Raw genomic sequence first — 26,041 nt, forward strand, 5'->3', positions numbered from 1 at the left:
TGCCCTGGCCATTTCCTTGAAGGGACCTGCATGGCAGCGAGAGATAAGTCTTACCAGCTCGTTCCTTTCCTGAGGCTGCCAACAAGGGGCTCAACTGGTGCCAGCTGTGTCAGAGGCACCTGTCCGCTAAAGCTCTGGGTTGCAGAGGCACCTGCCCCCGTCTCATTCACCTAGTTCCATAAACAGCTGGGTGGAACTTCAGGCCCTAGTAATCTGGGTTGGATTTGAACTGGTGACCTGAAGAAAAGAGGGTGGTGATGAGCGTGTCTTTCTAGAGGGCAAGTTGGATTCCTGGCTTGTATTTCTAGGGAGTAAGAGGAGCCTTGTGGCTAAAGCACCAGCCTGGGAGACATCGGGACAGGGATCTATTTCTGGTTCAGCCACAGACTTCCTGTGGGACCTTAAGACAGTCACTTAATCCCTCTCGGCCCCAAATCAAAGAGGAGTCTTTTGCTGCTGTAGTTTACACCTTCCTTTGGCCCACTCAGCACGTACATAACACCAACTCAGACTTCCTTCAACTCACCCCCGCTGGCTGACACGTCACGCATCCCCCTCCGTGCTGTGAGAGCCTCGTGCGACACTGGGCATGGCTTGGTGCCAGCTTCAGTTCATGCAGCCTCCTGTCTGAATTCCTGCTGTAGGAGCTCTATCTATGTCACGGGGAGCCTGGTGCTCACATCTTGTCTACACACGAGTGGTGCCGCTTTAACTACACCGATGTAGTTAAAATCCTGCACCCCCCTCGCAGAGTGGCCACAGGTTTACTGGTATCAATGTGCTTGTCCTGGTGCAGCTTAGACCCGTATGAGGAGGGGATTATGCTCTACCAGTATAAGCAACCTTTTTACCAGGATAACTGCGTCATCCATGCCAGAAATTGTACTGGGATAACTGTAGCCATAAAGAAAACCCCTCGCCCCAACTGACGTAGTGATACCAGGACACAGCCCGTGTCGTGCATTGAGATCTACAGCTATTAATTATCATCAGGTCTTAGCTTTCATCCTCTCGGCTGGAAGGTGATAAAGCCAGCAGAAAATTTGCTCATCAACCTCTGTCTTCATCCGCCCCCTTTGCCACGGTGACTCGTGTGTGTCATGTCCCCAGCTCCCATCTTTTAGTGTGTTGCGGGGGGGATGGGGGGGTATTTAGATAGTTCTGGTTCCTCTTCCAGGCTCCCTCCCCTTTTTAGCCGTTCTATTGGCAGAGGTTTCACCAAGCTGAGATCTTTTAAATCCACCATTACCTGGGTTTGTTATTTATCTGCCTCCCGTGCGCCTGGATTTCTCTTGTGTTCCAGGACAGGGGGCTTTGGGTTTTTTTGTTTTTTTTTTAAATGGCAGTTCATTAATAAACACAAGCCGGTTTCCCTGCCAGTGTGAGATGGGCACCCCTCACTGCCCATTTCCTGGTCTGCTTTAAAAAAAAATCTTGGACACCATCCACCAGCAACCACAGGTCTCTCCCCCGCAGGGCTAATGCCGTGGTTAAGTGGCTCATCTGCGTGCTTTGTTCTTGTGGCTGGGCCAGGACTTGAGAGATTTGGGTTTGATTCCTGCCTCTGCCACAGACTCCTTGGGTGATTTCAGGCAAATCTCCCTGCGCCTCAGTTCCCCCACCTGTAAAGTGGAGATAATGTTTCCTTGGTCAGCTTCTGGGGGTTGCAAGCGCTCTGGGGCCAGGACCATCTCACTGTGCATTTGTATGTTGCTCAGCTGCCGCAGGAAGATGACAGGGTCCCTAGGTGCTACCAGAGCACTGATGATTAACCACTAGGCCCTGCTTCCTCTCTTCACCCTGGCTTTTGTCATTCTCTTGCAGTCAGGAGTCGCTGTGCCCTGGTGATTCCCGCTGAAGACCCATCCCGAGCTGTGCGATGGACTCCATGTTTGAGGATGACATCAGCATCCTCACCCAGGAGGCCCTGTGCCAGGATGAGGAGTGGCTGGACAGCCCCAACACGGACCTCTCCAGCGAGATGTGCTCGGCCTCTCACTTCGCCCTCATCACGGCCTACGATGACATCAAAAACCGCCTGACCAGCCTGGAGAGGGAGAACTCCACCCTCAAGAGGAGGCTGAAGATGTATGAGATCAAGGTGAGGCACGGGAGGGCGAGTGTCCCCCCTTCCCTCAATGCAGCCAGATCTGTAATAGCAGCTGTCACAGTGAGGTGCGGGGTGTGCGGCTCTGGGGTCACGCACACAGTAATACACAGCCGGGTGTGCTGCTCTAGGATTTTACGCCTGTTCACAGCTTCGTGAGCAGCAGCTCTGGGGTTGTAGATTTGATTAGACACCCCAGAGCGAGGCAGGGGTGTTTCTGGGCTCACGTGTTTCTGTGGGTTGTATACGCAGTGTGCAGCTCTGGGCTTGTCCCCGGGATTACACACCGCTGGGCGTGCAGATCCTGTGTCTCTAGCACAATGATGATCAACCAGAGCGCGTCTCTGTTGTGCTTGGCGCTGGCCTGAGCAGAAGGCCACTCTGAGACAGCCACATCCACGGAGCTTTGGGAGTCCCTCTGAACCGAGCCGAGCGGCGCGCTGTTCTCCTGGGCCAGCTGTAACTTGGTCCATTGGATGCCAGCTGGGGGCAGCCCCCGGGTTCCTGGGAAGGTGCCAGGGCTGCTGTCGGCGGGTTCCTTGATGCCTGTGTCTGCTTTCGCCCCGTGGCTGCAGTACCCAGTGATCGGCGAGTTCGGGGAGGAGCGCCTCTTCTCAGTCTACAACACCCAGGAGTGCTCCCTGCTGAAGAGCGAGAAGGCCAGCCTCCAGCAGCAGCTGAACCAGTTCCAGCATGAGGTGGGTGGCTCGGGGGGCTTGGCATCTTGCTTGCCTGGGCCTGTTGGTTCCTAGCTGAAAAGATCAGGGTTGTGGCGAGGTCTGGGAGATGGAGTTAGCCAGGCCCTGTGCTGCAGAGGTGTATGTGTGGCTGTGGCTTTAAGGAGGTTTAGAGGGCCCGATAGAGGGGGATTCTCAGTCCCAGTGATTGTGTGTGTGGGGATTTTCAGAGCCCAACAGAGACAATTTCTCAACCTTTGGGATAGAAGGATCTGCAGGCCCCTATGGAGGAGGATTCTCAGATGCGGGGGTGGGGGGGTAAGCCTGGCATCCTGGCAAATTCCAGCTCCGATAATTATACTTTCCCAATCAAAAAGCCCCTTCCCGAGCCATTTAAGCCAGGCATGCTGTTTTTCTTCTCTTCCGGTCCAAAACATTGCTGGGTGCTGTTAAACAGCTGCTGTGTTGCACCCAGAGGTGGCTGCATTTCAGAGGCGGTCTCTACATAGATAATGCTTGTAAAGCACTGTGGTTGCAAGCGGTGGGGGAAAGGGAAGCTATTTATTATCTGCTCTCATCATTCCTGTGTGCAGTTCTCTCTGGCTGGAGCAGGATCAGAGTCTCCCTCGCTGCTCAAGTATCAGAGGACCCCACGGCAGAGAGGCTTGGACCTCTGCCTTCAGTACCTTTAGCATGTGTCCATAGATGCGGCGTGTCTCTTGGCTCCCTGCAAACAGCTCCCTTTGCTTCTTTCCAGCTGCAGAAGAGCAAAGAGAGGGAGGAGCAGCTGGACGAGATGATCCAGGTGTATGAGAAGCTATGTGTGGAGAAGGCTGATCTGGAGTCGGAGCTGGGGGAGATGGTAGGTTCTGACGAGTGCCCTGCATGTGCCACAAACTCATGGCTTGGAATAGTCTTCAACCACTCAAAAATAGGCCAGAGAAAACCAGACTGAATAACCCTTTGGTGGGAGGCAGCTAGCTAGGAAGAGGAAGGGTAGTCAGGAGGCTATGGGCTGGTCTGGGACTTAGGAGACCCAGGTTTGATTTCCTGCTCTGCCACAGATGTCCTGTGTGCCTTGGGCAAGACCCTTAATCTCTTTTGTGTCTGCTCCCCGTCTGTGCAGTGGAGTAACAGCATGGTTGTGAGGATAAACGCATTAAAGACTGAAGCGCTTAGATGCTGTGGTAATAGGAGGTGGCATAAGATACCAGATAGTTTGTTCTGTCCTTTGATCTTGGAGTGTCTTTGGTGGCTGGAACAGGGGAGTGAGAGACAGAACTCCTGGGTTCCATTCCTGGCCCTCACAGGGAGTATGGCCCGGATCCCCAAACGGATTTCAGCCCCTAACTTCATGGGAGTTTAGGTGTCTAAATACCTTTTGCGGCTCTGGGCCTGTTTGCAGGGAACCAGTGTCAGGATTCTATTCCCGGGACTCCTGGGTTCTGTTTCCAGGTCTGCTGCTGACTCACTGTTGCTGGGCAAATCGCTGCACCTCTCTGTGCATCTGTCAAGCGGGGCCGATGATACTGACCCACTGTGCTCTCCCTTGCGGGGCTTCGCTCGTTTGAGCTCTGTGCTAGGGGAATGCAGAGTGCTCCAAGACACAGTTCTTATAATGGCTGAATTCATGCATCAGGCAGTATAACTTGATTACTTACCTCGGTTAATGCCTGAGTCAGAGCCCGCTGCAGTGCGGCTTTGAACGTGACTTTTATTAATGTGTCTTATCACTTCCCCTTTGCTTTGGAAGTGCTCTCGGCTCCCTCGGGCAGCAGAACCTCTTTGCTTCCAGCTGTCCCCCGGCCTTGGGTTGCTCTCAGAGCTGCACGAAGACTGTGAAAACGCTTCCATGGCTGGTCACTTGGGCCCAGGTCCACAGGGGTATTTAGACTCCAAATCTCCACTGGAAACCTACAGCTTAACTACCCTGAGAGCTAGAAAGTTTTCCTAATATCTAACCTCCATCTCTCTTGCTGCAGGTTAAGCCCATTACTTCTTGTCTTAGCTTCCGCGGGCACCATAGGCACCAACTTTCTCCGGTGCCAGTGGGTGCCTGTGCCCCCCGCCCCTTTCTCTGCCCCTGCCCTGACCCCACCCTTTCCCTGCCCCTGGCCCCGCCCCCATTCCAACCCCATCCCCAAAGTCCCTACCCTAACTCCACCCCCTCCCTGCTCCTATTGGATCCCTTCCCCAAATCCCCACCCTGCCCTCGCCTCTTCCCCCAGCACGCCATGTTCCCCCTCCTCCCTGCCCCACAAATCAGCTGTTTCGCAGCACAAGCACTGGGAGGGCGGGGGGAGAAGCAGGAAGCAGTGGCGTGCTTGCGGAGGAGGCGGAAGTGAGCACCCACTAATTTTTTTCCGTGGGTGCTTCAGCCCTGGAGCACCCACAGAGTCGGCGCCTATGGCGGGCACACAGAATAGTCAATCGCAGTTCTCTTTGTGACAGCCCGCACCACATTGCAGGCTGTTCTCAGGTCCCGCCCCGCAGTCTGCTTTTTCTCAAGACTAAACGCGCCCAGGTTTTTAAAAACGTTTTTCCCCATGGGTCGGGTTTTCTAAACCTTTGATCATTTTTGTTGCTCTCCTCTGGATTCTCTCCAGTTTGTCCACGTCATTCCTTAAACGCGGTGTCCAGTGCTGAGCAGAGCATGATAAATCCCTTCCATGTCTTAGGGCTTGTCGTCTACACTTAAAATGCTGCAGCGCTTCACCAACGACGCTGCCTGTGTTGATGGGATTTCTTCTCCCGTTGACCTCTGTGAGTGGCAGTAGCCAGAATTCTCCCATCAATCTAGCTCTGCCTGCACCAGCAACGTAGTTACACCAACCTAACTTCCTAGTGTCGACCAAGCCTCACGCCTGGCCCCCTTGTTAACACGCCCCAGAATGATCTTCGCCTTTTGGACAACTGCATCACACTGCTGACTCATACGCCGTTTGTGATTCACCGGAACCCCCAGATCCTTCTCAGCAGCACAAACACCTAGCCAGTTGTTCGATCAAAAGAGAGTTGATATTTTTCCCCCCAGTCCTACGTACTTTGCACTTGTCTTTATTGAATTTCATCTGGTTCATTTCAGACCAGTTCTCCAGCTTGTCGAGGTCTCATTCTGTCCTCCCGAGTGCTTTTAACCTTATTGTTGTTAGGTGGGCTGGGTAAAAACCTCTTGCGTTCATTAGTTTAACAACTGCCCTTCATTTTGGTGGAATGTAAGTAACAAAAGCCGTCTCCAAGGCCACCCAGGAATTCAAAAGATCAGGCAAAGAGGATCCAGCTGAGTGTTGTTTTTGGGGTGCGGACGTCTCTGTGTGGGTGGGACAAACAGCACAAGAGAGGAGACACAGGGACTGTGATTTATGCAGTACTCAGGTGTGACAACTGAGCTGATGGCTTTTATAGATTCATAGATCCATAGATTCTAGGACTGGAAGGGACCTCGAGAGGTCATCGAGTCCAGTCCCCTGCCCTAATGGCAGGACCAGATACTGTCTAGACCATCCCTGATAGACATTTATCTAACCTACTCTTAAATATCTCCAGAGATGGAGATTCCACAACCTCCCTAGGCAATTTATTCCAGTGTTTAACTACCCTGACAGTTAGGAACTTTTTCCTAATGTCCAACCTAAATCTCCCTTGCTGCAGTTTAAGCCCATTGCTTCTTGTTCTATCATTAGAGGCTAAGGTGAACAAGTTTTCTCCCTCCTCCTGATGACACCCTTTTAGATACCTGAAAACTGCTATCATGTCCCCTCTCAGTCTTCTCTTTTCCAAACTAAATAAACCCAATTCTTTCAGCCTTCCTTCGTAGATCATGTTCTCAAGACCTTTAATCATTCTTGTTGCTCTTCTCTGGACCCTCTCCAATTTCTCCACATCTTTCTTGAAATGCGGTGCCCAGAACTGGACACAATACTCCAGTTGAGGCCTAACCAGCGCAGAGTAGAGCGGAAGAATGACTTCTCGTGTCTTGTTTACAACACACCTGTTAATGCATCCCAGAATCACGTTTGCTTTTTTTGCAACAGTATCACACTGTTGACTCATATTTAGCTTGTGGTCCACTATGACCCCTAGATCTCTTTCTGCCATACTCCTTCCTAGTCAGTCTCTTCCCATTCTGTATGTGTGAAACTGATTGTTCCTTCCTAAGTGGAGCACTTTGTATTTGTCTTTATTGAACTTTATCTGGTTTACCTCAGACCATTTCTCCAGTTTGTCCAGATCATTTTGAATTTTGACCCTGTCCTCCAAAGCAGTTGCTTTTTTTGCTGTGGTTGACAGTCCATTGCTGGGATGTTCCTAAGATGGGATTTTTCTGAAGCGTCTAAGGGAGTTAGGCACCCAACTCCTATTGTAATTTGAAAATCTGCCCCCCGCACTGGGTGTATTTCAGCTACTGAATCTCATAGGTGTTTGTGTAGGCACCTGGTGAGTGCGCATTACACGTACTGGTCTGTGGGGGATGAGAATCTGTTACACAGGCCAGCTGCAGAGCTTTCACTCAAGCTGTAACAGTTCCTGGTTTTAGTTCAGGAGGTCCCCTGTTCAATCCCTGGTGACGCGGCCATAAGATTAGCTCTCAGGCTCTGGTGTGTAAATTCAGATTGTACAGCTCTGTGTACCACATGGGGCTGGGCCTCATGCAGAAAGGGCCCACAAACCACGTGGTGTGCAAAGAGTTGTATGTGTAGAGGGGAATATACTTGCAGCACAGATCTCTTCCCTTCACCCCCTTTCTGCACCCCTTTTTTTCCCCTCCTCCCCAGAGAGCTTTGGTGGAGACTCATCTGAATCGGATCCGGAGCCTGGAGCAGCAGCTGAGACAGAGAGATGGCAACTCCTTCCAGAACCTCAACTCCCAGCTGCAGAACCAGGAGGTCCAATACCTGTCGCTCCACGGAAACCCTGGCCTGACACATGGTGAGTTTTTCTTTTTTGCCCTAGGAAGATGTTTGGTCTTCCCCAGCGTGGACCCTGTGTAATGTTGGCCATTGTAGAGGAACTTGTATTATGTGGGGGCGTATGCCCTCACTGGCCTGGATTCCCAGCTCCTTAAGGCCACTTTTCTGCTCACTGCATTCTGGGGCACTCATGGGCCTGCCCAATCATTGGTGTTTAGAGCAGCCTCGGGGTTGCTCTTACTTACACTCTGCTTTGCATGGTCCTGTATGGGCTCTGGGAAGCAGAGAATAGTTGGAGTGCGCTGCCCTCTCCCTCCTCATCCCGGCCCCCAGAATGGAGTCCCGCTATGAGGTGTTCTTTAGCCCATGAATATTTTATAGGGTTTCTAGATTTTAGCACCAAAAGGCATCATTATGACTGTCTAAATCAACTGATTCTCAACCCAAGGCCCACTGGCTGCTTGTGGCCCAATCGGCAGACAGCTGCAGCCCATGTGACATCCTCAGCGCCATATAGGTAGTATATACAGTGTGTGGATGCGGCCCACACAAGACATCGAGAGCTGCATATGCGGCCCACGTTGGTAAATAGGTTGAGAGACGCTGAGCTAATCTGACCTCCCTCACAACGCAGGCCGTGGAATTATACCCTACATAAGAATGGCCAGACAGATTCAGACCAAAGGTCCATCTAGCCCAGCATCCTGTCTTCCCATGGTGGCTACTGCCAGGTGCCCCAGAGGGAATGAACAGAACAGGGAATCATCAAGTGATCCGTCCCCTTTTGCGCATTCCCAAGTTCTGGCAAACAGAGGCCGGGGACACCATCCCTGCCCATCCTGGCTAATAGCATTGATGGACCTATTCAGGGGTTGTTCTGAGTCCAGCCTGTTAGCTTGCAGAGTACTGTGGGCCGTTGATGCTTTCGGTATCTTTCCGTCACTGCTGAAAAGAACAGCTCTATGGCACAGCTCTGGGGTGCTCTAAGGGATGAGGATCAAACCACGCCAGGGTCCCGTGCTATGTCATGGTGCTTTCCGGCCAGGAGAGGGCACTGCAGCCCCTTCGATTGTCGCTTCTGTTTCTGAAGCCCACAAGCCCGGTTAATGGCCCGTTTCAGACTCCCTGCCACCCAGAAACACCGAGTCCGTTTCCGTGGCTTTAGTGGGGGAGATGGCACAGGCCAGCTGTTCACAACTGGGTGGTAGCTCCCGCCGTCGGCGCTGTGATAGCACTTGGATCTCCGAGCGGGAGGGTAGCTCTGGGGACACTGGCCAAGCTGTGCCGCTCTCTGGGAGCGAGACACCGTTCTCCTCCAGAGTCACGGGGTGGGTTGGGGGGTGAGGAGAAGAGAGGCACAGAGAGGGCGGGAGCGAGCTCCTGCCTCCTGGTTCCGTGCCTGGTCCCCATCCCTCTGTGAGCTGGTGCAAGGGCAGCCTGTAAAGCAAACCCACCGGCTCTTTGATCACCAGCTGCTTCTCCTAATGGTGATTTCACTACCAAGGGGTCTTTGGTGGTGGTGGGAGAATGACAGATTCTCCCCCATGCTGCTTGTGGCTTGACTCATGTTAAAGGTGCCCAAGACTCGAATGATCCCCCGAGGGTGACCAGACAGCAAACGTGAAAAATCGGGACAGGGGGTGGGGGTAATAGGAGCCTATATAAGAAAAAGACCCAAAAATTGGGACTGTCCCTATAAAATCCGGACGTCTGGTCACCCTAGATCCCCCTGCCATAGAAAAGGGAACCCTGACCACCCCCTGTGACTTCTTCACCCCTGAGAACCACAGCTGCCAGCCTCATCCGTCTGGCACAGGCACTTCCGGGATGAGCTGCAGCGGAATAAAGATGCTCTAATCAGGGTGGCTAATTACTGAACAGCACGAGTCACTGGGGCATGCGTGAAACCTGCCGTTAAATACGATTAAAGGAAGGGATCATTGAAAACCAAAGAGGAAGCTGCCACCTTGGGTGTCTGGGCACCAGATGTGGGCTGCTGGCCAGTTCCTCAGCTCAGGCGTTGCTGTCCATGGAGCTGGATCGATTGAGGACCGCTGGGGATCTGGCCCCTTGGCGCTAGTGGACTGACGCTGGTTTACCCCAGTGAGGGATCAGGCCCTGGGGCTGTCAAGCCAGAGCTCTCAGGCAGGTTCTTGCTGCTCTTACTGGGAGCATGCCTGGGCTGCCTGGGACCATGTGTAACACAGACATGGGGTCATGTCTCCTCCTAATGGCTGGCCCCAGCAAGGAGCGGGGAATGGCTAACAGCTCTAGAGGCAGCAGACGGTGCCTTGGAGGTGCAGGGCCCTGGTTTTATCCGAGCTGCAGACTGGAGTGCCCGTTTGTACATGGCTTCTGTTCCCTGGGCAGTTCTTCTTTGGTTTGTTACCGAGACGGGGCCGGTTGTTGGCTTTTTTCTGTGGGGCTGACCCCAATAAGGCTTTTGTGTTCTGACCTCCCCCCCGGGAGAGAGATGCTGGCGGAAGGGAGACAGGTAGAGAGAGCCAGCCTGTGCCACTTGGAGTGGGTCTGCCTCCCCCCAGGGCCTCCCTTCACCAACGTTATCCCATTCTCCCCAGTGCTGGATCACTCGATGAGCTGGCAGAGCTCCCGCAGCCTGGAGCAGCCCAGTGAGTTGGAGGTGCACAGGCTGGAGGCCGAGCTGGAGGAGGCCCGGCATGAAGCCCAGAGCTCGCAGCACCGGGAGGAGCAGCTGAAGGCAGAGTGCGAGAGGCTGCAGTCTGAGCTGAAGCAGCTCCAGGAGACCCGGGTGCAGGTAAGGGGGCAGTCGGGCCTCTGCGGGTATTCACCTGCACTTTATCCTGCCCCAAACTCCTTGCAGTATCAGGCCTTGTGAAAGAGCAGAGGCTCAGTCCTGTACTGGGGCCTTGCTGCCATTTGGAATTGGGGCTTCTGTTTGTCAGGAGCACCCAGGGATGGTTGCAAACCTGTGCCCCTCCCCCTCAAGCTGAGACCTCAGGCAGGGGCAGGTCCCGCTCCCAGCCACACTGCTGTAACTCTGGAGCATCCCCTTGGGCCGGGTGGAGTCATGATGGGCAAAGACCTGAGCCTGGTCCTGATCTCTGTCCCTGGCAGAGGGGGCAGCTGCCCATCGACTGGAACTGAGATCTCCAAGCATGCAGGGATCCCTGTATCCCTCTGGCAGGGGGCTCGCACTTGGCTTCATGCCCCCAGGATCCCGTCTCTGGTGCAGAGATGTGGGGCCGGTAGGACTTGTGCAAGGTTTGCTCTGCTGGCCCTTGCTTAGTCTAGAGACATTGGGGGAGATGGCTGTGCCCTTTCTGTGGCTGATCCACAGATGATAGCCTGCCACCGCCCTCTGCTAGCCGGCCGAGTCCTGTTGCTCAAATGCCAGACACCAGTTCTCTGGGGCTAGAAGCCCTTGGTCCAACTCCTGCAGCTGACCCCAGCTTTGCCTCTCCTGGGGAAGGAATTACATGTGGCGGCTTGATAGGGGTGTGTGGCTCTTGGTCTATCCTGAGAGAGCAACAGCAGGGGAGAGAGGGAGTGGCTGGGTTACCAGCTGGGGAGACTGGGAAATCCACCGGGACCACCCCAGAGTCTGTGCGTGAAGGGTTGGGGCTTCCTGCTGATGGTAATGGGGGTTGTTTGATGTTCCCTAGGACCTGGCGAGCAGTCAGTTGGAGCGGGATATGGCCTGGGTGAAGAAAGTCGGTGATGACCAGTGAGTGCCTGTCAGTACGGACGGACGTGCTTTTGCATAACCCGGGGGGGGAGAGAGAGAATCCTGCCCCGCCCGATGCAGGATGTGGGTGGTCAGGTCTGTGAGGCGAATGACTTGGCAGCTTGATGCTTCTCTTGCCCTCGAGGTGGCCCAGGAGCCTTGGTCTGAACTGGCCCTTAGTGGGAGAGAAAAATGAGAGACACGGCACAAGGGCCCCTTCCCTCAGCTGTTTGCCTGCTCTGAATCTCTGAATCAATAATGTCTGTGGGCCCAGGCTGCCCAGCCCTCCCTCCCATTGGCGTCAGAGAGCAGGGGGGCTATGGGATCAGGCCCTGACTCTGTTTCCACTAGACCCAGCTCTGAACCATCCCTGGCTTCAGCTCAGGAGGGGGTCCTGACTTTCCAATGTTTCTGTATTTGGTGGGAGGAGCCCAACTTGTGACCCCTTCAAAGGAACCTGGTTTTCCAAAGGGGTGGAGCGCCCAGAGCCACTGATTGAAGTTGGCGAGAGCACAGGTTCTTGGCACTGTGAAAACGGGATCCTCTTTTAGCGGCCTCAGGTCGGGCTCCCTGGACAATAGATGTGCTCGAAACCCCTGGCTGAAAACACAGCTGGGTTTTCAGTGCAGAGCAGGGGAGAGAACCCAGGAGTCCTGGCATTTAGTTCCCTGCTCTAACTGTTGGCCAGCACTTCCTCCTGCTAGCCCATTCTCCGTCCTGGGTCTTATTTGGCAAGCAAAATCTCCCCTTCCATCCGCTGCTACCCCACCAGGATGGGGAACTGCTCGGCCCTGTTGGGAAAGAGAGATCGTGAGGCTCCCCTGCCCGGCGCTGTGGCTGGAATGTGCCTTGGGAGCCAATACAAGCCGTTAGATCCACCCTCTGCTGCCCAGCTGAGCTCTCAGAGCCCCATAGCTTCTTTCTCCTTTCCCCTATGGGCTCCCGCTGGCCCCCTTGGCCCGGCAGTGGGATTCCCGGTATGAGTGTCACCACAGGAGCTGTGTGTAGCTGGGGATGGGTTTAGCCGTGGGAGGTTGGGGGCTGCAGTGTGTGGCGTTGGGATACATTGTGTGTGTGGGGGGGGTGAGTGCCCCACGTGCATAGGGGTACCTCGAGGGAACGGTGTGTGGTGTAGGGATATCCCTCGGATAAGAGCATACACGTGTGGCATCGGGGTACCTCGGGGGAAGTGGTGTGTGACATAGGGGTACCTCGGATGTGGGGGCAGCGTGTGGCGTAGGGATATCTGATGGGAGGAGTGTGGACTCTGGCATTTGGCATAGGGATACCAGTCCCTCACCGAGTAGGGATACCAGTCCCTCGCTGAGTAGCTGCAGCATGGCACTGCCTAGCCGCCCCTGGGGGCCGGTGTAGGGAGTCTGGCCCATTCAGGGATCTGGATCTCCTTGTGCTACGTCTTGTGCACGTGCCCCCAGGGCCCCCTGATGACATATGTGCCCGATGGCTGGCATAGCAAACCCTGTGAGAAAAGCCCGGCGGGTTCAGCTCCTAGAGTCCTTCTCCCGCACGGTTTCTCCCCAAGTGCCCTCACCCGGAGTGCCACCCTGGCGCCTGGTATCACTATCACCCGGCTGACACTTCTTGTCAACCCGTTGGAGATCGTGTCCTGGCAGAGCTGTCTCAGGACGACAGGCGAGGCGCGTGAGCAGCCCCTGAACGGCAGAGCTGCCTGCGCTGAGGAGGGCAGCCGAGGTGAAGCGGCTGGGTGGGTGCACTCCAGGGGGCAGCAGCGAGTTTGTCCTGGTAGCTGGTGTGACCAGTGTTTGAACTTCCCTTCCCCACCTTGTGCCCCTGGCCCAAAGGGTTAAATCTTGCAATACCCGGTGAGGGCGGTATCTACTCTTCTGTCCAGTTCACAGAGGGGTAAACTGAGGCACCGAGTGAGACGGTGACTTTCCAAAGATCCCATTGGCTGCTGTGGGAGCTCGGTACTTGTTCACTTGGGCAGGGACAGAACCCAGCAGGCCTCTGCTCTAGCCACTAGCCCACAATGTGGATCATTGCTCTGGTGGGTAAAGCAATGGATAGCATTTAGTAGACCCTGGGGGCTGTTTCTGCCTCTGCTACTAACCTAGTGTGCAACCTTAAGTCAGTCCCTTCCCCTCTCTGTGCTTCTCTCTCCCTTGGCCACCCTGTGGCTTCCTTGGGATAGGGACCGTCTCTCTTGTATTTGTACAACGCCTAGCACCATGGGGGTCCCAATCTCGGTGGGGGTCCCAATCTCGGTGGAGGGTTCTAGGTCTACTGTCATGTCATGCCACTCGTAGTGAGTGTCCTAGTGAGTTCTAGATGCCAGATCTCTCTTGCTCTTGGGGCACTGGAGAGACTCAAACCTACCTGGTGGCTTTTTTGTCACTCTCAAAGGATTATCTCCTGTTCAGTGTGGCAACAGAAAGGTGGGAATATTACACTAAGCCCTGCTAACGCCCCGGTGTGGTTACTGAATGGGCTGCCCCCAGTTCAGCCACCCCTATCTCGGGAGCGCCTGTGACTCCCGATCGCACACCAGCTGCTGAAGAGTTGAAAATAAACGGTTCAAAGCCACTTGGCCTCACATCCTATTCCCGAGGCCCTGGAAGCCAAAAGACTGTCCGAACTCTAACAAGCTGGGTGTGCTGTGTGGAGGAGGGGATGGAGAGGAGAAGGGGGAAAGGCTTTTAAAAAATTCCCCTTTCTCACCAATGTCCGAATCACTTGTGCCAGACTCTGTGTGTGTGTGTGAGAGAGAGACTGTATTACTGGTGTTCTCTGCTTCTGTTAAAAAATACCTGCCATGGCTGTGAAAACGGAGAACTCGCCTCCCTCCTGCTGTTGAACTGATGGTGGGTTTTGTGATGATGGCTGAGAAGTCGAGGGCAGAATGCAGGGGGGCTGCATGCTTACAGGGGCTTTTGGGTGTCTATCTCCCAGCTGCCTGTTGCCTTGCCCCTTATGGTGGTGTTCATACCGGAGCTGGCGAGTGCCCCCGCCGTGCCTGACCTGCAGAGGGTGTGAGCCAGCTGGGGGCACTTGGCTATTTTGCTCAAGCAGTAGCAGCTCCTGCTTTTAGCTCTGGAGTTCCCGGGTTCAGTCACTGATGTGTCTCACACAAGGGGAAGGCACAAGCAGACCAGCTGTGTGTGCTGGTGGTGACATAGACCGACAATTTCATGCAATATCCTGAATGGACTTCAAAGGCATTAACCTAATTCAGTGGGGTCCATTGTTTTAAAAATGCCTCTATGTGTGTGCATGTGTGTGTCCCTTGTGAGATTGTCTGTCTGTGTTTCCACAGGAAGGGTGAACAGGAGAACAGCAGGGGGCGACTGACGAAGGGTGAATAGGAGAACAGCAGGGGCGATTGACACTGAGGAAGGGTGAACAGGAGAACAGCAGGGGGCGACTGACACTGAGGAAGGGTGAACAGGAGAACAGCAGGGGGTGACTGACACTGAGGAAGGGTGAATAGGAGAACAGCAGGGGGCGACTGACACTGAGGAAGGGTGAACAGGAGAACAGCAGGAGGGGACTGACACTGAGGAAGGGTGAATAGGAGAACAGCAGGGGGCGACTGACACTGAGGAAGGGTGAACAGGAGAACAGCAGGAGGTGACTGACACTGAGGAAGGGTGAACAGGAGAAACAGCAGGGGGCGACTGACACTGAGGAAGGGTGAACAGGAGAACAGCAGGGGGCGACTGACAGGGCAAATTCCCTCAGGTTGTAACATTGCTGCAGAAAGGGCCCCCTGGAAAGGAGCATGGATTCTCCAGGGACCAACAGACAAAGCAAGAGGGTTTGGATAAGGAGCCTGGTTTTAAACTGTCCTTCTTCCTGATCCAGCAAGCGGACAGATCCAGAGGGGGCCCCAAACCTTAGGGAGGGTTGGAAGGACTGGGGCTTGTTCGAAGCTGAAGCTGTGAGGAACTGGTAACCTCAAGAACTTCCCTTGGGTGGGAGGGTGAGTGTTGAAGGACTTATCCCGCCTGAATCCCTGCAGGGGTCGGGGCAAATTCTGGTGAGCTTATTAGCATGCACGTGGGTTCTTTCGTTATTCGTAATGTTTTCTCTGTAATGCTTTTTACAGTCAGAGCAAAGTAGGCTTGCCTGGGAAGTGCTGTGTGGTGACTTCTAACTGTTGACAATCGCTCTATTGTCAGTCTCAGACAGCCTGTCTGTGCTGGGAAATACATAGTGAAAGGCAGGGAACTGGACAGCCTGGGAACACCCCGGCCTGAAGGGAGAGAGACGCGGGGCTCTGTCCAAAAGGGGCTGGGGAGCTGGCAGCCTGACGACAAGTGCCCTGAAAGTTGCCCTGAACTAGGGTAACTGATCATACAGAGACCCTGATTCTGTTCCATGGAGGTTTGGTCAGGCTGCTCCCTCAGCTTAAAGAGGACTGGAATTGGCTGTAAACAGCCCTTCAGAATCCCCCATCCTGCTCCCCCCATCCCCATCCCAGGTAGGGACTGGATGGAGGTCAGTTAGAGCAGCCTTGAGTCACCTTCGCCCTCTCTGTCCCAAGTGAAAGAACAGAGTCACTGAGAATCAGGCCCCAAAATGGAGAATCGGGCCCGTGGTTCCTGCTGGAGGCCACAGCAGAGACGGGCCCAGCAGTGAAGGAATCGTGATGCTAGCTCCATCAGGACACCATCCAATCCTTCCATCGAGCCCGTGTCACCCAGGTACTGTAACAGGGCCTGGGAAAACAGCGCCTGCAAGGCAGATGGGTATCTGAGAAACATGAGGAACAGCTGGGATGGCTGGAAGCTGTTTGGAGGCCTCCGTGAAATGAGTTGGGGGGGCGGGGTATCTCAATCCCATTAGCTGGCGCCTTCGTTAGCAGAGGTGAGGCTCTGGATCGAAAGGAGGAGTGGTTGGATCTCCATACTTGCCCTCAGCAGTGGTGTCTCTGGGGCAGCAGGCGCAATGCTCGGCCTGGCCCTGAACTGCAGAGCGGGGACTCCCGATTTCAGTGCTCTCCACCTCGAGCGGCCAAGAGAAAGTTTCAGGGCTCCCATCTGATCCTGGTCACACGCTGGCCTGGCTCCATGGGCTTCGATGGAGCTCCTCGCAATTGGCAGCTGGCTTCAAGTCTGCCCGAGACGGGAATTGGCCTCTGAACCATGCAAGGCGCAGCTGTCCGCCCTGGGAGAACACCTCCGTAATTAAACTGTCGCAGAGTCAGCCCCCTGGAAAACAGCCCACGCTGGCCTGCCTGCTCCAGCGTCTGGGATTCCGCCGCCCCCTGTGCGTCCTTGATTATCAGCTGGGTAAACATTTGGTGTGTTTCCAAGTCGGCTCCTCCGCTCATGAAGCTGATTACTGGATTCCCTCTTTCATTATCTCTGCTCTGCTGGGAATCCCTCCCCAGGGGATCCTCGGGCTCATTTCCTGCACACAAGGGCCATGCCAGTGCTGCTGTTGCAGCTAATCAGGCAGAAGCCGAGGCAGGTTCTAAAGGAAGAGGGGGAGGGAAGATGCACCTTCCAAACTCTGTATGTGGGAGTCCCTCATGGAGCACCCCTCCCCTCGACCGTCATACTAATGAACTTCTCCTTTGGGGCTGGTGTTAGTGAGGCCTGGTGGGGAGAAGAGAGTGATAGACAGCAGCAGGTGGTGGTTCTGGGTCAGTGCTAACTGCTGGGATGCCTGCTCCCTGTCCCCTCTGACTTCCTAGCTAGCCTGGAAGTCGGTAGCCAGTGAGTCCATCCTGTGTTCCCACGCGGCAGGTGCGTGTAAGAGATCAGTGGGTACCAGCCCTGACCGGATGCGCACCGCCATCATTCCAGCTTCTTGCTGTTTCGGGATGGATTTGTACCTTGTGATGCTTTGCACTTCTGGGGCCCTTTTTCACACCAGGCTCCAAAAGTGCTTTAACGAGCGCTAATTAACGCAGCCTGTCCGCATCACTCCGAGCTGGGCGATGGGCCAGGACTAGGAGTTGGGCCATCTGGATTCCATTCCTGCCTTCTCTTGTGCAACCCTGGTGCAAGTGGCATCCCTGCTCTGTGCCGCAGTTTCCCTATTTATAAAAGGGAGCAGAGGATGGTGGTATAAAGCATCTTGATACTGACTCCAGGTGTGTTGTAGTAAGAGTCCGAGTGATTCTTCTTTCCTTAGCCTGTTTTGCTGACAAGGAAACTGATGAGCAGTGAGTTAGTGGCGGAGCAGGGACTGTAACTGGAATCCTGGTTCTTAGTCTATGTCTGTGTTTGAGTCAGGAGGTGAGGTGCGAGTCCCAGCTCGTGTCTGTGGACCTGTGTTAGCTCAAACAGAGCTAGTACGCTGAAAACAGCAGCGAAGCCGGGACAGCCTGGAAAGCAATTTGGGCTTACTCCTGGAATACGTACCCCAGGGGTCTGGGCAGGATGTACTCGGGTGGCTGAAGCACCCCCCGCGCCCCAAGTTCCAGCATCTATGAGCGCGGGTACATGGACGTGAGCTGCAAATCAAACGTAGTCTTGGGGTCTACTAACCGACGCTTCCCCCACCTGCCTGCGTGAACCACTTGGGTTTTTCTGGGCCTCAAAGTAGGAATCATTAACGCATCATACGCGGCTCGCACATACGCATGCCCTCCCTGTCGCCTCCAAGCATTGACGCACAATCCTATTAAATTGTTGGTGAAGAATGCATGTCATCTAAATCTGTCACATCAAAATCTATACTCTGAGAACGCCAGCGATACCTTCCCCTGCCATCCCCTCCAGGAAGGAAGGAAAGATCTTTGCACCTTGAATGTGTCATCCAGCTAATGAAATTCAGCTCTCCTGGGTCCTTAATTTAGAAGACACAGTGGCATGAGAAGTTGCCAGCTGAGAGAACTGTATTTTACACCCTGCTAGACTCGGTGTGTTTGGACCATCCAGTCGTGTGTCTGATTGCTGCTGCTTTACTGGCAGACAGTAACCATTTCTTTATCTCACCCTTGTGCTTAATAATGCCTTCATTAAAGTCTTGGCTGGGCCTTGCTGCCTGGCGGTTCATTTAACGCAGGGGTATTGTTTGTTCGTTTGTTTCACCATAAGTGGCATTGGCCGGACACTGCCATGGGGACGTTTGCAGTGATGCTTTTTTTTTTTTTCTTGCAACACACCCTAGCTCAGAGAGGTGTGATGCGAGCATTTGATCTCCGGGAAGCCAGCTGCATTTGCATGAGCTCATTCTAAAAGTGAGTGCGAATCAAATGTGTGAAAAGCACAGCACCACTGGCATTCTCTAGCTGTTTGTGCTGAGCAATGAAAGCCCTTAGCAGAGAGCCAGGATGCCTCTGCAGCTAGACGCAGGGAGAGGAGTTTAAAGATTTTGAATGAACTGTAAGTACATACTCCCATTGATCGACTCCTCTGCAAAAGATGGTGCTTGGTTGCCAGTCTGGCTGTGCTGGGACTTAGCCGTGAGTGCCTCTCGTGGCTAAATGAACTCCCCTCCCCTTCCTCCTTAGGTTTTGAAGTGTGTTTGAGTTTATGTGGCCCTCTCGCATCCAGCGGGACAAATGTGGTCTCTCATTGTCTGCGGAGACCCAACTGCAGTGTCTGCAAGTCTCGGCTGCTGTGAACTCTTCGCTAAGCATCTTCAGCTTTGCTCGCTGCTCCCCTTGGCCCTAAGCATGGCACGAGGTAGCCACAGAGATCCGCTTAGTGTGAGTCCATATGTGTAAGAGAGGCACTGTGACACTAGAGGCAAAGCATGTGGGTTCTGCTCCCAGCTATGCTGCCTGACCTTTTGCAAGTGTTCTTTGCGGTAGCACCCAGAGGTTTCAGCCCGGGGTCCCTGGGTTCTATTTCTGATTTGTTTGGGGCGAAACTTACCCCTGTGCACCAGAGAGCCAGCACCAGGTGTAGTTGCTACCAAAGCCTTGAAAGGTTTAAAATCGGGCAAGCCACTTAATCTGTCTGGGCTTGAGTGTGCCCAGGTGTCAGGGGAGTGGATTTCATGGATGTCAGTAGAGTTCACTCCAGATTTACACGAGTACAAGCAGATACCGGAGCCTGTTGTGTGGTCCTAAACTGGCTTCAGTGGTGACTTTTGCTTTAGTCAGGACTTGCATAGTTTGATCCTTCCAGAGGGTGGAACCTGGATTTACTCTGGCTAGTTCAGTGCTGGTATTCGTCTTGGTTTCTCACTGGTCGGTTTTAAATTTGCCAGTTCACGGTGCCAAAAACAAAGCTGGATCTGCTGTCCATGGGGCGTTACTACCGCACGATGGTAGGAAATGCCACAAGAAGATAGCATCTTGCTTTTGTTCAGTTCTGGGGCATTAAGGAACCTTTGTGAAAAATATAATCACAAGTAAAAAAAAGAAACAAACTACATGTAACTGAAATAACAGATATGGAACAGCCCCCGTGCTAGCTTGTACCCACTAATTGCAGGATTCCTCTCCTATATCTAACCTTGTAACGTGTTTATGGCCTCTTAGAAATTGACAACAGAGTAGGATCTGGATCCTCCTGCTTCAGAACCGGAGACCCTCCTTCAGCTACAGGCAGATAGAGCTGGGTATAGGGTAACCAGATGTCCTGATTTTATAGGGACAGTCCTGATTTTGGGGTCTCTTTCTTATGTAGGCTCCTATTCCCCCCTGCCCCCGTCCCATCCTGCAAAAAACTTTGAAAGTAAAATAAATGCCTTGTTCCACACTGGGGACAAAACCAAGACTTTTGCTCATTTTTTGAAAAGTGAGAGACTGACCTTCCCACCCCAGCACATGGCATGTGCAGGATCTACCTCCAAGCCCTGCTCCAAACCAGGCAGAACGGGGACCTGAACCTGTCCCTCCTACATCGCAGGGGAGCACCCAAGCCATTTTCAATTGGGAGATATTGTTCTTGCTTTGACAAGAAAGTCCCTCCTGCACCTGAAACGCCTTTCTGCCAAAGCTTTTCCTACAAAAAATTTTGGTTTCAGCAAATTGGCCCTTTCTGACCCCCACCCTCCCCCCAGAAAAGTTGAGTTGAAAAATTCTGAACCAGTGCTAGCTGCAGTACAAGGCCTATGGCAGGCAGTTATGCAGTTCCGATGGTATCCAGCAGAGGGCAGCGGTGACTCAGCTACAGTAGCCAGTTCATTGCACTGGCTGCTCAGGGAATGGGCCTTTAGTTGCAAAATCAATGAAATGACGACAGGGCAGAATTCTGGAGATGAAACATATGAGCCTTTAGTCCTGGTCTTACTCTCACTAAGGTTAAATGGCAGGCTCTCCAGGTCCAACATCTGGATCAGATCCTCAGTTGGTGTCAGCTGGAGTAGCTCCATGGAAGTCAGGATTGCTGAGGGAGATCTAGCCCAGGGGATCTTGAAAAAATCCTAGTGGTAAAAATGCCGCTGAAGATAATCAGGCCTTTAGTTTGTGAAACTCTTATGCGTAATTCCGCCACACATTCCCTTCCACTTGCCCTGACTTCAAAAATCACCTTGGAAAATTAAAAAGGAATCAACAAACGCCCTCTAGAGTTTTGAAAGAAATAACGGTGCTGAGAAAAAATGGCCTTAGTTAAACAAAGAAAGAGCAGTTAAGGTCAGTTCTTCTGCGTAACGCTGCAAGACGTTCACTGATTTCCCTGCGGGCCGAGTCTCTGCTCCGGCCTGCTGCTGGGAGAGCATTGTGTGGAGTTACGCTGCTCTGCCAAAGGGAAGATTCCTGGCTTTATGGAGGGAGGGGATGGAGCAGAGATAGTCCATAGGACTAGGATTGGGATTCAGGGACTGATTTTAAGGAGGGCCTGAATAGCAGGAAAGGTTGGTAAACGCTGAGCTCTGCTGGGATGTGGGATTGTCTCCCAGGGAGGGGCAAGGCATCCTGTGACTCCTGGATGGCCTGATCCCGAGCCCCCTGTGGGGCCCGATTCTGGTCTCACGTCACCTGGCACAAGTGAGAGCTGAATCAGAACCTGATGTTCAGAGACGCCATGTTAAGTCAGTGGGAACCGCGGGGGGCATCGCCCTCTGGACATCAAGCCCTGAAAGCGATGCATGGAGAAGGCATGATTAGCTTGTGGCAGCATGTCCTTGGGGATTCTTGCAAGTGGTGCAGGGGAGCATGCCCTCTGAGCGGGTTTGTAAGACTTCCTGTCCTGCCTCTGCTCCTCTCTCGGTTTGAGAGGATAAGTCTCTGAGACAGAAACTGACTCAACTGAGGAGTTTGACAGGGTAAAAATCTCAGAGGCTGACCCGGTTTTCCAAGTAACGCTTTTGTTTTCTAAAAAAAAACCATGGGCCTGATTCTGATCCCCTGCCAGAGAAGTGCCACTGAAGGCAATGGAGTGTAATGTGAGGTCACTGTGGGTGGGGATGGATGGGTGGAAGCATTTTAGCCAGGAATCCCACTCTTTCACACTCTGCATGTGTTGTAGTATTTCTCTTTGCTTATTAAGTAACCCCCAAATGTCAGGAAGAATGTTGATTTACTAGAATTTCTTCAGTATTGCCGACCCCAACCCTTTCACAGTTGTGAGTCCCAGCCTCAGAAAATCGTGAGATTGGCTTTAAAATTATGAGATTTTTAAAAACAATATAACGAATTTGGGTTTTTTTTTTGCTTTCTGATTTTTGAGCCTTTCTTCCATGCTCAGGTCACATTTTCTGGCTTCTATCTGCAGCCATAAGGGCTAGAAACATTTTTTTGCTTGTTTTGAATGAAAGCCGAGCTTTTCCCATGTTCACATGTCTCCAGGAGCTGGGTCTTTAATACCCCCAAAATACCACAAGACTTATGGTAAAATTGCAAGAGTTGGCAATGCTGCTTTGGACAGTTGCAGTGGGTCAGATCCTTTGCTGTGCTGGATTTTACACCATAATGCCCACTGAAACCACTAAGAGTTGTGCCTAAAGACAAATATGTGCTCTGATCAATAGGAGGTCTTGCTACTCAGCTTCACTGAAGATATGGATCCTTCCTTTTTCTACCTCTGATTGGGGATCAGATCCTGGACTTTGCGTGAAGGGTTTAGAGTCAAATTAGGGTCTTGGATCCACCAGGATTACGCCAAAGTCATTGCACACACCAGTGTAAATGGAGTGACTCCATATTGATGCTGGTCTAACCGAGAGCAAATTTGTGCCCCAGATGCACCTGAGTGCTTTCTGATGAGGTTGAGAAAAAGAATCCCTTCATGTGTTTGAGGCTATGGGTTTCTTTCCCCACGATCACTCATCAAGCATCCTTTAAGCTTTTCAGTGAAACCAATTGCTCAGATCATCTGTCCTGTGGTTTCTACATTCATGTTGGTTTCCCACTGCTGGATCTGCGTCCGGAGGGGGTTAGCCCCACATGGGTCTAAGAGGGAGCCTTGCATAGCTAGGAGAAGTAGCCAGCAATCTGCGCCCCCCCCCCCCCCCCTTGTGCTGGATCATCTGCTTGCCCCCCCCCCCCCCCCCATAACATGAAGCGTAATCCTACATGGTTAGAGAAGCACAAGGAAAGTCAAGTTGTCTGTTCCTGGCATGTCAAATCAAACCTCCTCCAGAGGGACAGGACAATGCCAGCGAGGGGGGCCTGACAGTGATGTATTATTAAGCAGAACAGATGAGTTTTCACAGACCAGATTAACTCTGCGCTGCTGAGATTAGCAAGCATGCTGCCTCTGCTTTGTGGACAGATAAAAGATGACATGGAGCACAAGGGCTAATTCTAATGTGGCGGAGTGTAGACAGGAAAAGTGCTAGTGGGGCTCCAGGGTCTGTTTGGTTCAGTTTGGTTTCACGGCCAGTAAAAGGATGCGATCGATAGGCAAGGTTGTGAGCAGAGGTAGAAAAGTCAGCAACCGAGTTACATGCGGCAGCCGAACTGAAGTCAATGTAGGTCACGGAAGTCAGAGCCAACTTTCTTCTTCTGAAGTGAAGGGCCCGCTTCTCCATTCGCTCAGCTCCTCAGCTGTGTAAAGCAGTGTCGCTGTGTTGTCTTCAGTGGAACTAGCCAGGGTTACTCCACTTGAGAATCTGGCCCTGATTCGCCTGTTCACTTATTATTGGATGAGATCTTCATCTGGTATAAATCAGATTAGCTGCTAGGGACACAGGAGTGGAAGGGACTTCCTGGGTGATTGAGTCCTCTCCTCCCCCCCCCCCCCCCCCCCCCGGAATTGGAGGCAATCTCATTATCCAGCTCCACCCACTGGCTTCAGTGAAGTACGCTCACGTACACCAGCTGAGGATAAGGCCCGTTAGTAGAGGCCACAACTGAGATCAGGGCCCTGTTATGCAAGGCGCTGTACATCCAAATCTAAATGTATTATCTGCATTTTACAACTGGGGAGCTGAGGCACAGGGAAGTGAAGGGACTTGCCCAAGGTCATAGAATCATAGACTATCAGTGTTGGAAGGGACCTCAGGAGGTATCTAGTCTAACCCCCTGCTCAAAGCAGGACCAATCCCCAACTAAATCATCCCAGCCAGGGCTTTGTCAAGCCTGACCTTAAAAACCTCTCAGGAAAGAGATTCCACCACCTCCCTAGGGAACCCATTCCAGTGCTTCACCACCCTCCTAGTGAAATAGTGTTTCCTAATATCAAACCTAAACCTCCCCCACTGCAACTTGAGACCATTGCTCCTTGTTCTGTCACCCAGGAAGTCTCTGGCACAGGCTGGTCTTCTGATGGCCAGGGTCGTGCTTAGGCCACCACGCCATCCTTCCTCCTCCACGAGCGTGTTCTCACCTCATGGCAGATTTTGTTCCCTCTGGTGTATATAGCAATAGGCTGAGCCTGCACAGTCGGCGTCCTCTGGACGTGGATTAAATTTTAGGTCTGTGGTTTAGCGTGGGAGGCCGAAACGATGGCTGAGGGTTGGATTCAGTTTGACGACGCTTGAGATCATGCAGTCTGTTCTTGTGACGTCCGCTCTTTCTCCTGTTGGGCGCATACATTTTTCTGGATCACCTGATTTGGTGCAATTTTTGCTGTTCTAGGTCAAAATCTCGTGAGACTGGCTGAGTTTGGGAGATTTGAATTGCATCTAAACCAGTAGTAACTGGGCATCGTCCAGTTCTCCATCTAACCTGGAACCCCAGCTATAAAGAGGTTTAGATCCATGGAGTGCCTCTGTCCACATGTGATTTGTATATGGATTGCTCAGAGGATGGAGTACAAGCCACAGAGCTTTTTATTTTTAAGTCATCAATTCAGATCTACCGTGGTTAGCAGCAGCCCAAATCCGTTCCAACTGACAGATCTTCAAGGCCTAAGAGAAATAACTATGCATAAGCTTCCCCATTCCTTTCCATGCAAGGATGGTGTTTTTCTTAAAGCCCCAGCTCCCTGAGTCCTGTGATTTGGTGAGACTCTTGACCTTCATTTACATAAAAGTAAGCGTTTAGCCCTTGTAGGTTGCAGAGCAAAGCTTGAAATTGTGGCTGCAGTGTATCTTAAAGGCTCAAAAGCCAGAAGGCAAATAACAATGAAACTCATGTTTATTATTATTTTTTAAGCCAGTCATGAATTTTGAGGCCTGACTCATGTTTTTTTGGAACATAGGGGTGGGGGTGGTCAGGGTTAATCAGTATTGACAACTCCTTAACTCCCTTGGGACGTAGATCAATATATCCTTTCTGTTTAGCAGATGGGGAAGCTGAGGTACAGATAAGTGACCCAAGGTCGTCCAGTGAGCCAGAAACAGAATCCACATCTCAGGACTCCCAGAGTGGGGTTTTAACCACTACGCCTTCCTTCCTCCCTGGCAATGTGCTTGAGAAAGATGCTCTACATTTTGCAATGCAGGATTTTTCCCCCCCCCCTTCGTGTCAGGTCACTTGCTAAATTTCTAGAATTTTTGACTGTGCAGTGAGCCCCCCCCCCCCATTCCCCCCTTGCATGATGAGTGCAAGCAACCAAAATTCAACTTTTTTTTCTTTAAGAGAAATAAATCAACATTATTTTTAGAAGCCACACACGCCCACTCACACTCCCCCGTAAAGAAAAATCAGATTCGGTTTTAATTTTGGAACAAAATTTACCTTCTCAGAGTTCTCTTTTCTTGTAAATAAGGCTCATTTTTGTAACCTGTCCTTTTCCACCTCTTTTGGGTGTGAACTATACAGTATCTCTGTTTTTAATCTTTGGCTGACTTTTTCTTTCTTTCTTTTAGCCGACTTAGTCATTCTGCCTCTTTAGTAGGGGCAGAGAGAGTTTTAGATTTGCATCACTCTCCTGTTTCAATATTTTTCTTTGAATGGAAGATTGAGAAGATTTCCAGAACCCTTACGGGATATAGGAACACAGCTTCCATTGACTTTCTGAAATCTCCCCCAAACAGAATACCTGTGTAAAAGAATGATAGTTTGAGTCCAATCATCAAATCCTGTAAATTGGCAGCGCTGCATTGAAGATCCTCAGCTCGTGTTGAAGTCAACAGAGCTACATCAGTTTATTCCAGCTAAAAATCCAGTCTTTTCTTTCTTAATTTGTTTGGCGAGTCTGAGGATCTTAATAAAACCACACAAAATATAACAGGGAGCAATACACGCTAATCAAAGAAATTGACAAGACTGCAGATTTGATCTGAGAAAAATCTTTATTTCTGTCCATTCCTCTGCACCTTGTGTTGTCATTTGTATCAGTGCAAAAGTGTAAAGCTTTTAGCCTTCCTTTGCACTCAAGTAAGAAGAAATGGCGAATCAGACTCCCAGTGTTAAGAGCTACAT

At 52.1% G+C, this 26,041-nt stretch overlaps 1 protein-coding gene across 1 annotated transcript in view; it reads left to right on the plus strand.

Moving 5' to 3' along the window:
• The first annotated feature begins 1,829 nt into the window (after window positions 1–1,829).
• The window catches only part of TBKBP1 (TBK1 binding protein 1), a 46,083-nt gene continuing 21,871 nt past the window's right edge, over window positions 1,830–26,041 (plus strand). The window contains exons 1-6 of the mRNA XM_032791394.2: window positions 1,830–2,101; window positions 2,683–2,805; window positions 3,542–3,646; window positions 7,560–7,713; window positions 10,274–10,470; window positions 11,339–11,400. Of these exons, the coding sequence (XP_032647285.1) occupies window positions 1,880–2,101; window positions 2,683–2,805; window positions 3,542–3,646; window positions 7,560–7,713; window positions 10,274–10,470; window positions 11,339–11,400 (863 nt within the window). The 5' untranslated portion in view covers window positions 1,830–1,879. The remainder of the gene's footprint in view (window positions 2,102–2,682; window positions 2,806–3,541; window positions 3,647–7,559; window positions 7,714–10,273; window positions 10,471–11,338; window positions 11,401–26,041) is intronic.

The sequence above is a fragment of the Chelonoidis abingdonii genome, chromosome 21, assembly GCF_003597395.2.
Source record: "Chelonoidis abingdonii isolate Lonesome George chromosome 21, CheloAbing_2.0, whole genome shotgun sequence".
NCBI classification, from domain to species: Eukaryota; Metazoa; Chordata; order Testudines; family Testudinidae; genus Chelonoidis; species Chelonoidis abingdonii.